This window comes from Neophocaena asiaeorientalis, unplaced genomic scaffold, assembly GCF_003031525.2.
Source record: "Neophocaena asiaeorientalis asiaeorientalis breed wild unplaced genomic scaffold, Neophocaena_asiaeorientalis_V1.1 scaffold174, whole genome shotgun sequence".
NCBI lineage: Eukaryota > Metazoa > Chordata > Mammalia > Artiodactyla > Phocoenidae > Neophocaena > Neophocaena asiaeorientalis.
The window spans coordinates 4,092,915-4,111,007 of NW_020174922.1; the positions used below are offsets into that span (position 1 = coordinate 4,092,915).

Below are 18,093 nucleotides of genomic sequence, written 5' to 3' on the forward strand. Positions count from 1 at the left end.
TCTTTATTAGGCAGTATTTCACCCCAAAATAAGAGACTATTAGTTTGTGGTTTTGTTGAATTTTCCTCTGAAATTTAATTTCTCTTGTAATTTTGTATCTTTAAATCCTAGGCCCTCACACAAAACTAAATATGGAGTACATTTTCTACGCCTGTCTTACAGTTCTGTGGAAATGCTGAGAAAAAATGAACACCTAAGTAATAATTTCAAGTAAAACAAAGAACAGGCACCGTTCAAGGCAGAACATCAGGACTACAGCACTGAACAACGAGCAGGTTCTGTATTTACTGCCGTCAAAATGCCACGGGACACTGGGTGGTTACGATGGCAATTAATCACAGTCATGCTCGTATCTCTGTGTTTCAACAGTAAGAGATCATGTGTATGGTCCAGCTATTTCAGGCAAAAATAGACACGTGGACCTGAAATACAGCATTGGTGACAGAACGAAGCATTGCACTGGAGGCAGTAAAGATGTGACGAGGTCGGGGCATATACTACCCTACAGTTTATAAAGGAAGGAGTGCTTAGCCAAGCTGACAGTGCCATTCAGAAATCTGCAAGAGGTTTGTTCCTTCCTGCAGTGTAGAACCCATCCCAAATGGACATTAACAATCATCTGTGGAAACAACTGTAGAAAGACGTGGCACTGTGTGTGTCTCCAGATTGGCCTAAGCGGGGATTGTGGAACTGGTTCCATGCTTTGTTCTTCCTGGCCCCTTCCTCCTGGACCCTGCACCGCCTCAGGACCCCCTGATCACCCAGGACTTAACTTTCCACTCACCCCACTGAAACGTCCCCAACCTGGGGCAAATGAGAGAATGCTTGTGAAAGTCTTATATAAACTGAAAACGTAATATATAATTATTCCTGTTATCAGCACCATCTCATCTTCTGAGGGCCAAATGCCCTGTGCCTTAGAGAGTTGACGTCTCACTACGAAATGATTCTACGCTAACTAAAGCAGTCTCGGGAGCAGGCGGGTGATCCTACCTTCCCCCTTTCTCTACTTCCACTCAGCATCCCTCATCCGCTCGCCCTGGCTAACACCCGGTGGTACCACACAGGAGAATGACAGGAGCGTGTGTGTGTTCACGCCAGGTTAAAGCCAGGGCGAGACTCAAGGCCCTCTCCCCCACTCATCACATACCAAGCTGGCAGCCTCACACACAACACAGGGTGGTTCGGGCCATCAACAAGGCTGGCAGAACCAAAACCAATTTTTTTTTTGGAATGGGTCAATTCTCCTGGTATTATCCCCCAAAAGAAATTTCAAAACATCACTTCAGATTCTACCTTCTCCAACTGTGATCTCCTTTGGCAGGAGGGAGTATTTCTTCATCGTCCAGTGTAGTCTTTTTGGATCCTGGGGTCTCCCAACATGCTGCTTTCAAACATTTACCCTTCAAGGGTCGTGGGAAGACAGATGGCCATAAAAACATTTCAGAGGCAAAGTACACAATGCAAAACGACTCATGATATATGGCAAAAAATGATGGAAAAGGCGAGGAGGCTGGGGGCATGGGGAGTGGAGGCTGCAGGCCCTTCGGAAAAGTCTCAAGACTCTTACCAGACCGGAAGTGCCCCTGACACACAGAAGGGGCTCAAGCTGGAGGAACAGGTGCTGTAAAGGCCAAATCTACAACCAGGTTTGCATGTTTTGGAATGTGAGGGTTTACTGATTACAAAAGCAGGGAGTTTACAGAGTTGTTCCTTTGACTTGGATGAAGCAGCAATAAATGGTTAGGGTACAGAGAAGAGACAACCAAGAAAATACCAAACCTACCAAGTAAGCGTGAGAACCAGCCCTACGAAACCCAGATGAAGTGCAATTTCAGATTTTCGCACACCCGTCACCCTCCTCCGTACCCTCCCTTTTAGTAGGGCTTCGATAAGGCCTGTTGGGGAAGCCAGGAGGCCCGCGTTGTAGAGAGAGGGAGTTGAATTCAAAAGAATGCAAACAGAGCAACCCTAGGCAACAGACCACTATTTCCTTTCTAACGTTCACCACTGAGGCCGGATGCCGGCCCGCTGGCCCACAGCTCCTTTCTTCCAATTCCCTGAGCAGCCTGCCAAAAGGACCATGTTAACCAGAATGGGGTGTGCATGCCCGGGCCTGTGAGGGGCAGGAAGGACGGCAGGTTTGCCGAGGGCTCCTACCCCAGCCCTTCTCCAGCTGGCCCCCGACACCGGCTTGACGTCCTCCCCCTACCTGCAGGATGTACCCCCGGACGTAGTCACGCAGGGTCCAGCCCAGGCCGTGCAGGATGTGCAGCACCTCCTCCTGCTTCAGGACGCTGAAGAGACGGTCCAGCAGGATCTTGAGCCTCACAGGCACCGCCTGCGTCCCGTAGAGCATCAGACTGCTGATGTCAAACACCACGTTGGACTGCACGATCTCCACTTGGGTGGGGTGGTAGAGGTGCTGCGTGCTGAGCTTATCCAAGGCTGCGGTGGTCCCGCCAGAGGTCCAGGGGCAGGTGGGAATAAAGAGATAAAAAGGAGAGGGCAGAGACAAAGAAAGGAGAAACGAGTTACCGGAAGTTACAGGGGGCTCCATATCTAATAGCTGGATCATAATCACAGATGTCTCAGCAGGGCTGAGCAATGTAAACAGTGCTCTTCCCACCTCCTCCCGGTTTTGTTTGTTTGTTTTTTTGGATTCCGTGTGTTTATAAATTGCAGACGACAGCAAATACAAAATACATTTGGCTTTCAGGAAGAGAGCCGCTGAGGAGGTTTCTAAAGGACCGTGGCTGGCGCTAAAAACCTGACTAATTAATTTGCTAATTGAACTATGGCTCAACCCAAGTTACCACGGTATTCCCCTCCCTGCACCAAAAGAAGGAACACGCACAAAACTGCCAACTCGGCCACAAGAGCGGGTCAACCAACATCGTTTTTCTGAGTAAGATTCACCCCTTATGATACCTGGATGGTTTGAAGAGGAAAAGAAAGGTGTTCTTTAGACTTACAGGGGAAAAAGGACTAACTCAGAGGGAATAAGGAAAGCTGACCTCTGGGTCGGGGGACTAGTCATTTACCTCAAAGCTGAATTAGCTAAGGGGAATTATCCCAAAACTTAATTCTCCTAAATTCCCCTCTTGCCGTTTACCTGTTAGTTCAATGTTCTCTAAAAGTTATTCAGGAGAAACAAACAAGAAAAGGAATTCAAGTCATAATTAGGTATTTTATTAACAGCTCTGACAAGGGCTCAGCATGAGATGAAACTGGAAAAAGAAATGACTACAATCAAAGTACAAGAATTTCTGTGTATTTCAGCTGCGTCACTTCAGCACAGAAAACTGGGGATGACCATTCTCAGAGTAAATATTTTTAGTGGAACTAGTATTTCAACAATTAGGCTTTCTTCTCCTCAAATCTAAGAAATCACATCTCTTCTCCCTAGCTCTGAAAGCCAAGATAAAGCCATACATTCTCATCCCCATCCTTATCTGAGTTACCCGGAACCCTACTGCAGATAATGTGGCGACATTTTTCCTCAGTTTCTCTAAAGTGACCCATTAAGATAGTGCTGTCTCACCTACAGGGCTCAAAGAGATGCTGAAAAGATGAATGAGATAACGAATGAGAGGTGCTTTGAACTCCTGAAGAGAACACAAAAGCATTAGCTCAACTATGAGAATTGTACACATGACCTTCTGAAGATTAAAAGAGGTAAACACGTGAGCCTGAAAGATGGTCATCTAATCTCATGAGTCAGGCAAATGGGTATCAGACAACAACCACCAGGCTCAAATCCTAACTCTACCTGCAAGCACCCAAGGTTTCTCCCCAACAGCACAGGCTACCGTATGTGTACACTCTGAGCAGCTCCTCTTTTAATACACCGGTATTTCTGCATATTAATGTGTGTATTTAAAAGTGCACGCGCGCACACACTCACACTTTTTAGTATCTCAAGTGTATTTTTTTAGGGTTCCTCCTCCACTCTCATTTCCTCCTGACTTGTGGTCACTGGAGAGTTCATGTACTCTTGATAAATTGCCTTCTTACATCCACAGTGTAAAGGCCCTTATCATTTACCCGCTGGCTTCATTCAACACATTTACTCCCAGGAATACTTTGTCAAAGAGTTCGGGTTTCCTCATACTTCATTTCTTGCAGCTGATTTGTCTGATCTTTCCTATTCTAGTGGTTAAGTCAACTTTGAATAAATAGCTTTAAAAATTAATTTAACGTTTGGGAAAGATAAGGGATTCACCAGCGCAGGGATTGAAGTCTTCTCTCGCTCCACAGGGCATTTAGACAGCAAAAATGCAGGAGAGAGGTATTATTATCCCTGTTTTTCTTCAAGTACAGCTTAACTACTCAGCCTTCTGATGAGTCGCTGCTCTGCTTACAGAAATCCAGCACGCAGGTCGAGGGAAATCTCCGCTTCCGTTTCCCTTTATCAACCTTCCTGGCCCATATCAAGCACTTCTTCACAAAATTATACCGCTGTGAGCAAAACAAATATGAAACTGGGAGGGATGAGTAGAGGGGAAATAAAATGACACCAAACCTGATTTTTGTCCATGTGTTCGGCACCTTGTATCTATGCATTAAGTATATGCAGGTGTGTGCACCAGTGTGCCCTAGGGCCAGGCGGAAAGCTGTCACCCCTCTCCCTCTCACTCCTTAAAAAGGGCTGGAAGTTTTAGAAGATGAAGAGGACTAAACTGTTGAGGGCACAGAAACAAAGAGAAGTTGTTCAGAGAATTGAAAGAGCACAGGTGGAACAGGTAAAAGCAAAAGTATTTCCCTATATATGCTTGTGAGACCGTCAGAGAGTGAGAGTATTAAAAGGACATTACTGATTCTTTAGCATGCCACATGTCAAGAAGTAGGAAGACACATAAATAAATAGGCCACATAAATATACAGTGGAGGTTAACAACATTTTCTGTAAAGGTCCGGACTGTAAACATTTTAGGTTTATGGGCCATGCTCCGTGTTTCACAGCTACTCACCTCTGCTACTATAGAGGGAAAACAGAACAGACTTAAATTAAACTAATGGGCATGTCTACGTTCCAATAAAACTTTATTTACACAAATAGCTACATTTTGGGCTCTGATATGGAAAATGAAGGGGCGGGCCAAATAGTTAAAGAAAGTCAATAGTTGGTAAGGAAAAAGTCCCACGGGTGTGATTTAAGCAGCAGTTACCTCGGAGATGAGCCATAGAGGAAGGCTTGAAAAAGTAAACTGCTCAGCTTGCAGATGTCAACTGCAAATTTCAGCATAAACATATCATCAAAGATTATGCTCGGTCAAATTTTTGAATGAATCAAATTTTCTGCTTTATAACTGCTGGACTGTACTGCGTCACCAAGTTGACAACAGCTTTGGGAGGGGACGTCTCCTTGGTCGGCAAAGGGTTAAGTAACAATTTTTAAACTGTCATAATAACAGTAAACTGAGAACTGGACTTCTGCCTAATGTCATGCTCTTCCTATGTCTGACTGGGGGATTCAAGTCTGGATCTCAGGTGGGTTAGTAATATGAGTTGGGCCAATGGGAATGAAGGAAAGGTAGGGCAAGAACTTGTTCAGCAGGATGGAGTGGGAAAATGATGGTCATCTGCCTTTATGAGCTATGGACCTAACCATCTGCTAAAATTGTCCTATTTCAATGGTATTGCCAAAATTCCACTTTCAAATGAAATCTTAGCCAGAAATTGGGTATAAAAATATATGAAAGTGAAGCTACTCTTAATAAAGCTCGAGTGAGCATGAATTTGACAACTTCCCACCATGCATTACCCTCTTCTTCCCTTCCTCCTGTTTAAGCATCTCAGTGGGACCCCTAGAGTTCCCAGAAGCACAATTTGAAAAGCACTTGTCTGTACAATAATATGATATCAATTGTTTCGCCTGCCGTGCCTCCCCTTCATTCTGGGAACAGAAACTGGATTTCCCTTCAGGGAACCCCTTTTCTCCTACACTCAGTACCATTTATTTCATAGAACAGAATATTCCTGAAGCCAGGCCTGGAAAACCAGTACCTCCCAGTTCCTTGGCCAAAACAACCAGTTTAAGAATGGGCAAGTGGGGCTTCCCTGGTGGCGCAGTGGTTGAGAGTCCACCTGCCGACGCAGGGGACACGGGTTCGTGCCCCGGTCTGGGAAGATCCCATATGCCGCGGAGTGGCTGGGCCTGTGAGCCATGGCCGCTGAGCCTACGCGTCCGGAGCCTGTGCTCTGCAACGGGAGAGGCCACTAAAGTGAGAGGCCCGCGTACCGCAAAAAAAAAAAAGCAGAAAAGAATGGGCAAGTGACCTAAGTCTAAAGAGTGATATTGAATCCAGGCTATCAGTTAGAAATACTAGGGAGTTCTTCCCTCTTCTTGAAATTTGTAGCTGGCAAACATGCTTGGGAATGAGAGTCACATGGAGGACAGTTGAGCCACAGGATGGTCTGAGAAAGACTAAGGACTGACAATGTTGTTTGATCCAGAAGATACAGAGATGGCAGTGCCTGAGGGTGCGACTCTCCCAGAATTTTCAGTTACCCGAGTCAACAAAAGCTCTCTCTCCCCTTCTCTCTCTCTATGTCTGCTTGAGGTAGGATTCTGTAATTTGTATCTAAAAGAGCCTTAACTAAGACAAGTACCTTTTTGGGGTGTCCTTCCAGCTAGATAACATGTATTTCAAAGGAGCTGTCAGTGGTCCAACAAGGTATGTTAGTTCCAGGCCAAATGCAATTCACAATTTCTCCAGTGACTGGAATGAGGGTATCCTGAACAATTCATATCTCATACAAATTTGCAAAGGGTGATGGATGCCATCAACATTAATAAATAAAAATTATTGTTGTATGGGGAAGGGGAACAAAGGAAATGACCATTTAAGTACTAACTAAATGTTAGGCATCATTCTAAAGGGTTACAATAATCTCGTTTAATCCTTTAAAAAAACTTAAAACACAAGGTATTACTATTACTGCCTATTTGGAGATCACAGGTTCCGTGAGGGTCAGTAACTGGCCTAAGGTCACTTAATTATTTCTCCCAAGAACTTCTTTTTCTACCACACGTTCAGATAAACAGTCAATAAGCAACTCTGGAAACGTGCAAGCCTTCATCATGTTGGAAGTCCCTAACTCCCAACAATCTGGGCTTCCTGCCCGTCACTCTGCTGAAGCAAGCATTTCAAAGGTCACCAACACCTGCCTTACTACAAAATCCCATTGCTTTTCCCTTCATTCTTCGCCATGATCTCGCCATAGCAGCTGACCTGATTGAACACCATTCCTCCTAAAATGCTCTTCTCCTTCATTCATGCATACATGCGTTTATTCACTGGCACTTAACAACTTATCACCAAGGCAGGTACCGCATGCAGATGCAGAAGTCATCTTTGCTGTAAAAGAGATGTGATAAAGTACTGTAGGACACAGAAGAGAGGGCCACTCTGCCGGGAAGGAATACTCTTATAAGTCATCAGCAAGCGAGAAAGGAGGACGACAGTCCAGGTAGACGGAACTAAGGCAGGGGTTCTCAAACATTATGTGTCTCAAAATCAGATGAAGGGCTTGTTAAAACACAGGTCAGATGGCTGGGCCACCTTCCCCTGGAGTTTCTGATTCACTGGGTCAGGGGTGGGGGCCAAGAACTGGCATTTCTAACAAGTCTCCACAAGACACTGATGCTGCTGGCCAGGGACAATACTTTGAGAACCACTGCACTAATGAGGTGTGTGTAAGAGAACTGAATATCCAAAGAATGTGTCAGGCTTGCAGCAAAAGAGTTGAAGATAAATACAGAAAAGTCAGATGGGCAGTCTGTAAGAAACCTTAACACTGCAGGCCAAAACCTGTGGAAAGGTTATAATATAATTTTATTTCTGGTTAATAGGATATAGAAAATATTAAACATTTTAAAAGGTGAAAATGACTTATAATTTTAGATGTAAAACTCTGACAAGAGTCCAGAAGTTTATTTAAGGCAATAGGTGTCAGCTGGGGACACATGGCCACAGAACCACAATCCCTAAGGAAGAAGGGTCGAGAGGGAGATGGTCATGGTTCGGGTGAAAAATTACCACAGGTGATGCTGACATACACGCCTACAATACATGCCACTGAAAACCACGGAGATGAGTTAGAGGGCAGGATAACTTATGAGTTAAGTGAACAGGGTAGAAAATGTTTGCAATACTCCACTGGGAGATGCCCTGACTCAGTGGACTTCAAATGATGATCTGCCTAAACCTGGGGTATGCACCGGCCTTTCAGAGATACGCAGACATGGGGACTCAATTTCCAGATCTTGTAATCCCATATTTACTCTTTCCTAAAACTGATCCCCCTGAGAACAGGCCCGCCTGTTCATGCAGATTATCCATCCCCAATCCTCCTGTGAAAACTATACCCTTCTTTCCTTTACCAAATAAAGGCATAGCTCTGACTTGACTTATACAGCGCACTGGCGCAGGGTGTAAAGCTCTCCTGGGGGTCAAAATAGTGGCCAGTTTGAATCGCTTTGTGAAGCCTTGTTTAAGGATTAATAAAAACACCAAGAACCTGGAAAAGGGCCCTCTTCCCCTGGTCATGCATATACAAGTAAAGGGTAGCTAGAACCTGATATTCGGGTCTACGCTGGAGCATTCAGAATTCAGACATTATGTAAAATGGGCAACAGTCATGCACTCACCTCTTGCATTCCTATTTAATAAGGTATCACTTTTTAGGAAGTATCCTGTGAGCGCAAAGCAAAAGTGTCTAATGCTGAAAATGGCTTTTCCCTCCATTCTTTTCAATTATTCCTGACACTCATCCCCAGGAGGTGTCATCACCTGGGACAAAAAGCTCCCGAGCACATGTGCTGCCCACTCTTTTAAATTCAGTTTGAATATTTTCCCAGACCTATGAAATTTGGAAGATGCACTGAATAAAACCTGTGGATAGGAATTTTACAGAAATTCAGAAACAATGTGTATCATTTAATAAGGTAGTTACTACCCATTTAATCAAATACTATCAAAATATTTGTTATGATTAATCATTTTCATCTTATAAAGTTTTGAATATGTCTACATCCTGTTAATAGAAATAAAATTAAATTATGACCTAAATGCCAAAGCACTTAATTTTTAGCAGTATATAACTTCTTTCATTAAACACATTAAAAGTTTGACCATGTTTTTATAAAATATGGCTCTTACCTACTTTGTTCCTAAAGTCCAACACCAGATTGTGATACACAAATCATTATTAAAGTAATACCCTGACTTTTAACATACTCCTCATTTCATAAAAATCTTAAGTTATACATTATAGTGCATCATTACTAATTAAGTAATGCGAAATAGCATTTCTATTGTACCTTTATTAATTTTATTAGCTCCACATTTTATTCTAGACTGTTTTAGCAAACTATCCTATGAATTGCAGTTCATAATTTATTATTTACAACTTTCCTCAAAATGCATATTAATACATTCATTTGTATTGAAATGTGAGTTCATTTCTTTTCCCAATGATAATTCAGCCTGATTTGGCCATGAGCACTGGTGGAAATTTTCATCAATTAAGAAAGCTAAATATGCAGTAATAAAAGTTATCACCTTAAAAAAAAGATATATTGCAGAAGTCATCTGAATAACACACACAGTATTTTAATTTTCTCCGTCTTTTTGGTGTATACGAGAATAAGTGATATGCCGCTAAGTGAAAGACTAACAGCTAAGTTTATAAATTGGCATTTGCTATGTCTTGTTAATGTCTTTCTCCAGAAATTGAGAAAGTAAATGACTCTAACAACATCTGGGTAATAAGGTGGATGAAACAAAGAGAAACTAACTGATCACTGTGTAATTGTTGGCACGTAATCTGAAATGATTTCTAAGAACCGAATGACAATGTGATAAAGTTCCTAGTCCCACGTATTCATGTGAACAGGTGTCTGAGCACTTAGATCTGCAAAAATGGGGAAGGAACCGATAGTGTACCTTTCCTCTTCCTTACAATAAGTACTATTCATTTATTGATACATGAACTAATCTAGGAGGAAAAAAATTTATTGCCCTATCCATTTTATTGACAGATGCATTTCTGACAAAAATCTACTTTATGTTTAATAAATTATGAAAATATGTAATATTTATATTGCTTTGATCTTATTCCTCTTCATCAAAATTAAACAATAAAATTTCCATTTATGGATATATTATCTTGTTTTCTTAATTTTCCTTGCAGACATGAATGATAAAAGACTTTGCAGTGAACATATGATTTCATTTGTGGTCATGTTATTTGGGGACAGTGAACTGGAAACAAGAGTTAAGAGAAAAAATAATGACTTAGAACAATGATTTGAAGTTCCCAGTGCTTCAAGAGTGCTTGTTATCCTCCAGATTAAGGACAGAGTTTCTAGGGCTAGACTCCAAGGGTTCAAATGCTAGCTCTGCCACCAACTTGCTGCATGACCTTGGCAAGTTGCTTAGCATATGAAAATGTTAGGATGGAACTTTGTTTTCAAAATTCTTTTGGGGGCAGGCAAGACAATAGCATGAAGACCACTACCTTAGTACAAGGAGAAGGAAAAGGAGAACAAAGACCAAGCTAACAAGTACGGGGAAGAAAATAGATGCCTGGAGTGAAGATGAGTCAGGGTTACAGGATGACTGAGATTTTCAAGTTTGGAGGATTTGGACGGGAAATCAACTGAGATGCAGGGGACCCATCAGGATTCCAGAGGAGCTGCCTCTCCAGCTGCCCACCTGTGATCATCTGCCTCTAGGAATCCAACTACTCCTATACTACACCGGCCATCCCTAACCTGTAAGTTGAGTTCTACCCAAACTCTGTGCCCTCAACTCCAAACATGTACTTGTGACCCCTACTGCTGTGAAAGGTAAATCCAAGAAACTAGGCCAAAATGCTTGAAATCAAATCTTTTTTGTTGTGATTTTTTTTGACTGAATATCTCATAGATGCTCATTGAAAAAATATAAATTTGAGAAAAAGAAAAACAAACGGAAGACAGTCATACATAATCCCACCAACCAAAGGCACTATTGTCTACCTGTTGATGTAGCTGCATCTACTTTTCTTCAGTCCATAATTTTATGTAGTTAAGGGTCACACACTAGTTACAAATTTCTATCTTGTTGTTGTTTTTCTCACTGAACTTTATATAGCATGAACACTCAAAATTATCTCTGACTACCTAGTCCCCGTAAATGTCTCCACTGCAGTTCCCCTGGATCTAACCCTCCTCTCTGGCCTAACTTCTACCACTTCAGTAGAGGCTTTTAGACCCTCCTAAGTCCACTACTGCAAGCGACTCCTGGCTGGTCTGGTGTGGTGTGGTCTGCCTCTGCTCTCTCTCTGGTGTAATACAGAAAGAACAGAGTCAGTTCTCAAGTCAGTATTCTCAAAAGGCTGCTTAGAATATGTCTCTTTTCTGCTCAAAAGTTTCCAGTAATGCTCCAGCCCTACCCTCCCAGCCCCCAAATTCTTAACCTGGGTCAGAAGACCTTGGAAAGACTGATTTACTACTTTCCAGTCTAATAACCGTCTAACATGGCTCTCTGTTCCAACAAAAGTGAGCTGCCCACTGCCTTTCTAACAAAACTAGTGAGGAAAGCAGACTTTAAAAAAATACACATTAACACACAGTATTACAAACTGGGTATGTGACATGAGAACATAATTTAAACAGGGCTAGGGATGGGGTGTTCCAGGCAAAGCCATCTCTGCTAGGACGTGAACAAGGGAGAGTAGCACATGATGAGGCTGGAGAGACAAGCAGGGTTCCAACTGCTGAGCTACATTTTTCAAATTTTCAATTTTTCAATGCTGTTCATTAAGGGCCTTTCCTCTTTCTTTCTTTACCTTTTTAACTACCCTTTTCTTCCAGCTTCCATACAAGTTCTGTTTTCCTTTTCTATAAAACTTGGAGAGGTCCCCTCATCTAAGAGCAAACTGTCTCAACAATGATAGCACTTAAAGTGAGCCAATCATGCACATACCAACTACACGTTGCCCATTTACTGGGTCGCTTCTGTGCCTATTTTATCATAAGAGCTTCAGCAACCATATCTGAAACATAATCAAGGGTGTTCAGCTCTCATATTGTTGAGTGGATGGACACAGCTAGTGTGCAAAGATAGGATTCGATTCCACTGTGCCACCCAATTCTTAATTTCACTCACGTCTCATTCTCAGCCCTCCCCTCTGCTCTTTACACTCTAGACAACAGTGGGGGTGGGTAATTACAGCAGTTTAGGAAGTGAGATGGGGCTGCTAGCTGAGCAGAAATTAACTAAAGTTGCATAATTTATTCCCTTTCCTACCACTTCAAGCATTATTTGGGGGCATCCAATGGATTTCTAGGTAAAAGCAGTGTGAGATCTAGTGGTATTAAAGAAAACAAGCTTAATACCAGGGTGCAGAGACCACATCATAATGAACAGTCACTATGAGAATCATAGTTCAGATCACTAAGTTTGTGGTCCATGTGCTAGATCTATGGTCTCCTAGCTATAGGAAAAGGTATAGTAGAGCCAGTCCTCCTCCATATCCATGGGTACTGATCCATGGACTCAACCAACCGTGGATGGAAAATATTCACAAACAAAAAATTCCATAAAGTTCCAAAAAAGCAAAACTTGAATTTGCCATGTCCTACAACTACTTACATAGCATTTACATTGTATTAGGTATTATAAGTAATCTAGAGATGATGAACGTATATGGTGGATTTGGGAGGATATGCATAGGTTATATGCAAATACTACAGCGTTTTTATATAAGAGACTTGAGCATCCATGGATTTTGATATCCATGCGAGTCCTGGAACCAAATTCCTTGGATACCAAGGAACAAGTGTATAGACTTTGGAAAGGGGTCAGAGAACAGTCAACACAATAAGGTAAGAAGAGCATCTACAAAGAAAAGATTATTTTTCTTTTGTAAAAGGTCTGGAGGGAAGAAAAAAAGCAAACAGACAAATTAACCTCTTTTTTAGTATGCAGAATTTTCTTGGGAAAAAGAAAAGGGTTTAACTGTACAATATGGATACTAGTTAGAAAAAGAAAAAAAAATCATACAATAAGAGCTTCTTAAACTGTGAGTTAGGTTACTGAGGGAACATAATTTACCTGGATTTCTTTACAATGCCAGAAACAGAAGTTTGAACTGGTAATTTTCAGGCTATAAAACAAAGGAGAAATTGAAGCCTGGATATAATTTCAATAAACACTTTGATAGGATCTATAGTTTTTCAAAGGAAAGTGGTGGCTAAGCCACAAGACCCAAAAAAGACACACAAGTCAGTATGAAGAAAACTCATTTCTGTCAGGAACAGAATCACCATAAGGACAACAGCCGGAATTTCTGTGCTTCATCAATGTAAGTGTGTAACATAAATGTAAAATAAGTATAAAATGTAACGCAAAATATGGAATAAATATGAAGTAATATATACTTTTAACTACATTGCTAACTTAAAGAACAAAGTAATGTCCTTTATAAAATTCAGTTTTCAAATGTAAAAAATAGTACCGGCAGCGTGTGAGGGGTGGTTATAAAAGAACTTGCATCTATTAAATGAAATGTGAATAACTATTTTTTTATTTCGATTTTTAATAACAGGAATTACTCCCCAAACCTTCAAATAAATTAAAATAAATGTAAACCTGTAATTCTACAGACTTCACTTCCAATATTTTCTGTGAAGGTCACAGAAATAAGACCATATTCAGATACATTTTTTTCTTAATGTAGGAGTATAAAAGTGCTTTTCACCGATCCTAGAAAATTGGCCCTCAGTGATAGTTTATAGTTCTTAGTTTTCCACAACTTTTTTAAAACATAACTTTCTTTAAAAGCCAAATTCAAGTGACTTAGGTGGTTTTCACAGGAATACGCTCAAATACTTCAGGGCCCTGATGTCCAGTGGATTCCATCGAATAGTTGTTCAGGCATGGCGGTGTGAAGCTTATAGCCATTCAATAAAATAAAAAGTGAGCCAAATGGAACAATTTTTCAAAGCCGCCTACTTCGCAGAGTAAAACAATTAAAAATCTGTATGAAAACGGTCTAAAAGGAAGCCTTTTATTTCACTAATTTCCAGTCCTGTCCTGGATATTTTTTAATTTTTAAATGCTAATTTGAAGCAATTTTAGAAATAAAAAAAAAATTAAAGAAGCCTTATTCTTTCATTTTGGGAGAAAGCCAAGTGAGCCTTAAATTGCAAAGCTAATTGTTTCAAGAACTACAGTCTCTTGCCCCAATTCCCCTTAGGATTCCAAATTATAATAGCATCAAGTGGTCAGCTTTTAGGAGCTGTGAGTCCTAGAATACTATTTTAATTTCTAAGAGGTTAACATTTCAATGTGTCTTTAAATGTTGTTTTATGGAATTCTTTCCACGATTACTTGAAGAGTCGAATAAAAACAGTTGTTAGTGACAGAATTTTATTAGGGCAATTTCTGGGGGCAGATTTTTAAGTTTTGATTACTTATAATTCAGAATATTGTTCCCTTTCCTACTTCAAGTACCCAGACCATAACCTCTGAATTTATAAGGGTGGGCGGTTCTTCATTCTTGCTAATATGACCAATAATTTCCAATTATACGATACTTTATAATATGCACACTATACCCAATATAATGATATGTCATTTCAAGGTAGCTAGCCCATGAACTTCTACAGGTTTAATGGGATTTTGCATATTTAGAATTTCATCATAAAGGGGCCCTTTGGAATCATTAAAACATCAATCCTTTCCCATTATAAGACTCAGCTCTCTTACTAGGCCAAGAGCATCAAGGCACAGGGCAAAGCCTTAACCCACCCATAGGTTGTAAGCCAGTTCCCAATAAAAGCCATAGCACTGGGGGAGAACATTAGTAAATGGCAATGATGACATATTAAAAAACTTTTTAGTGAATCAGGTGATCGATCAGGAAGGTGGACCATGATTGTTACTAAGAGAAAAAGTCCTTACGACTTGAAGTAATATTTAGAACTGCACATTGTATTCACTACTTTTGGGGGGAGAGAACTGTGTAACTGGGAGCAAATTAAGTATAAAATAACTCATGTTCCATTTAAGTCATAACTTTCTAACTGGAACTGTCAAGGCTGAATTAATTAGGATATTTAATACCAAAGAGAGAGACGGCTTGCTTTTAGAATTTTTTTTTTAAGGAAAGAAGAAAAGGAATGATACGTAGCTGAAAGAGTTGATCCCCAAGCCTGGTGATAAAATCTGTCAGCCCTTCTGTGTGAAGGGCTTATTTTTCTTCTTGAACAAATAGTGTGTCAGTGTTTTTAAGTCAAAAAAAAAAAAACAAACAAAAAAAACCAGCAACGACAACAACAACACCACCACCACCTCTGCCAAGCCTCCAAAAACCCTGATTACGTTACTATATCTTATATGCCTTATGTGAATGATGCCCGATTTTTTTCTTGTGCCTTAATACATGAGGGATAGGTATATGAATACTCTTATGGTCCGTTAGGAATGTGATCCTACACTGTAGGGAGGAAAGGGGGACAGAAGGAGCTCCAATGAGCTCCCCCTGTCTTACGGATTTTAATTGTTCCCTGGCTGACATGCAGCTTTGAGTGTGTATGGATATGCACACACACACCGACAATTAGTCGAGGGTAGAATTTGAGCTCCACTTGAGACTATCTAGGTAATATTTCAAACTGACTGGCATTTCCCCCCTGTGGCCTTATGCATAATAAAGTCCTCACAACAGACTTTGGAAATCATTAAAGTCTGACGGAGGCACACGTAAAAGTAGACTGTCAACACTGGGTTATTCAGAAGCTCACTCTCCTGGCAAGGAGATTAAACAGATCCTTGGTTTTGCTTCTCTTCCTCCTTCCTTTTCCTTCCATGGCCCACTTTTGGGGGCATGTCTCTCCTCATATGCATCTCCATCAGAAGGTGGTAAGGGGAAAGAGCAAATGCAATCTGCAAACTTGACAGTAAGTCTAAGAAGAGACTGACTAACCGAATCTACTTGCTGAAACCAGGTTTGGGGATTATTATTATTCCTGCTGCTGTTCTATCCAATCTCTAGTCACCAAGGTGAGCTGAAAGTTGACTACACAAACCTTGCTTTATATAATTCACAGATCAATGAATTAAATGCACACTGACTACAAAATATACCCCCTTTAAAAGTAACTACTGAAATTTGCTACTTGAACGGAACAAGTATTCAACAAACAGAAAATGAATTCTTCTGTAAGAGAATAGTCACCCTACTCCCATTTATTAACTTTAAAGACTTAATTTTCTTTAAGTAGCATATATCTGTATCAGAATTTCACTATGGAGACATTATAAATGCAAGGCATATTTATTTTTGATAGAACATGTGCTTTAAACTCTTTCACATGTAGTGAAGAAGTATTTCAAAACTGAGAGAGAGAGCAGTGATACAAAAAGCCAGCAGCTGGTAGGAAATACCTAAAAGAAAGACATGATTATATTCGGTCTTTTTTTTTTTTTTTTTTTTTTTTAATGAACGTCACCTTTGTGTCACAAGTATTTTTCCTTCTCTCTCCCACTAAGTCAGCCTGAAATCTCATTCTAAATCTATAATCAATCTTTTTCTCCCACTGTAATCCCTTAAAACTCTGGGCTATCACACATACTTTTGACACTGATGCGTGTTTTCTTCTGTACTGCTGGATTGGCTTAAGGCATATATCAAGTATCAAACTGCTTTGCATCTATGACTGGTGGGATAAAAGACCTCTATATAAAGATCTGCTCATAAAAAAGGGCTAAGAAGGCAGTCTCAGGAAAAGTCTAAACTGACCAAGTTTCAAATGCATGATCAGAAAATGTTAGGGACTAGAGCAATGCTTGCCGATTTTTCCATTAACATGATCGATGTACAACTGAGCAGAGAGGAAAGCCTTAAAGTTACCATCCCGTTCTCTACTAGTTGGTTCTTTTGACACCTAAAACCTATCAACAAGGCTAAAGGGCTCTCAGAGTTTAAGCCATTTCCAAAATGAAACTATTATATACCATCACAAATATTTCATAAAGCTCCAAACTTTAAGAAAAGAAGTCTCCTGAATGATGTAAACAAAGAGGGGGCAGATACTGGTTAGCTCTGTGAATCCTGGTTACCCAATTTGATAATGGTAATTATCCTAATTTCTGATTAGAGGACAAGTTTTATTAATCAGGACCAACAGGCGCACACACACAAAAAATCCAAATTTTAAAATGTAGCAATTGTTCCTGTAGATATTTTACTGTACTTAAAAACCAGTAAGAGAAAACACTTGCCAAGTTCATTTAGTCTCTGACTGAGTCACACATATGTGATCTCCTAATTTACAGCTTGCACGTGCAGATGTTCACACTTAGTAAAAGCGTTTCTTAATAGCTTTTTTTAATTAAAAGTGTGTTGATAATAGGTGCTTTAAACATATCCAAACAACACAGCTGAACTGACAAATGCCTGTCTTCGTGTCTCATATTGAGGCAAGATTTTATGAGAGAAACTATTATGATTCAGTTGCATGGTCTATAGGATAAATGCTACCCCCAAAACCTCCAAATGAGATCTTTCATTAATTTTTCTCTCTATGATCTGTTTCCAAGTCGAAATGTTAGACTGCTACTAGGTTCATGTAGCCGAAAGCAGAACCACACAGCCGTTGCTGGCTGCCTGCAGTTTTTTTCCTTTGCAAAACTTTGAACCCCATCCAGCTTTGACACACTGCCTCTTCAGCTAATAACTATCAAGTTTCCCCTTGTCTCCTGTCTACTTTTCTTGGAGGCAATTGCGCACTCAGCACCCCGAGATAATAACACACATCTATAAGATAAAAGCAATGGCATTAATGTAATTGTCTGCCTTTCTCTCTTTAGCCTAATCTCTTTTTTCCTTCAGTTTTGACTGCCTATGTGACACCTGTTTTTGTCTCCTCTGATCCTACGACAGGTTTTCCGCTGACAAGGTTTTTGCCTGACAGAGATTCTGCAGACAAGAACATAATAAAATATGAAGAACTGCTTGTCAGAGTTTCTGCCAATGCTCACATGAAATAAAGAAAAAAAATGACTTTTTTTTTTTTTTTTTTTTTTTTTTTTT

General features: G+C 40.5%; 1 protein-coding gene across 3 annotated transcripts in view; it reads right to left on the reverse strand.

Moving 5' to 3' along the window:
- Window positions 1-18,093, reverse strand: part of BNC2 (basonuclin zinc finger protein 2) — a 287,514-nt gene that overhangs the window by 121,768 nt on the left and 147,653 nt on the right. For all 3 annotated transcript variants that reach the window (XM_024760460.1, XM_024760459.1, XM_024760458.1), the window contains one exon: window positions 2,213-2,448. In XM_024760460.1, coding sequence (XP_024616228.1) covers window positions 2,213-2,448 — 236 coding nt within the window. The remainder of the gene's footprint in view (window positions 1-2,212; window positions 2,449-18,093) is intronic.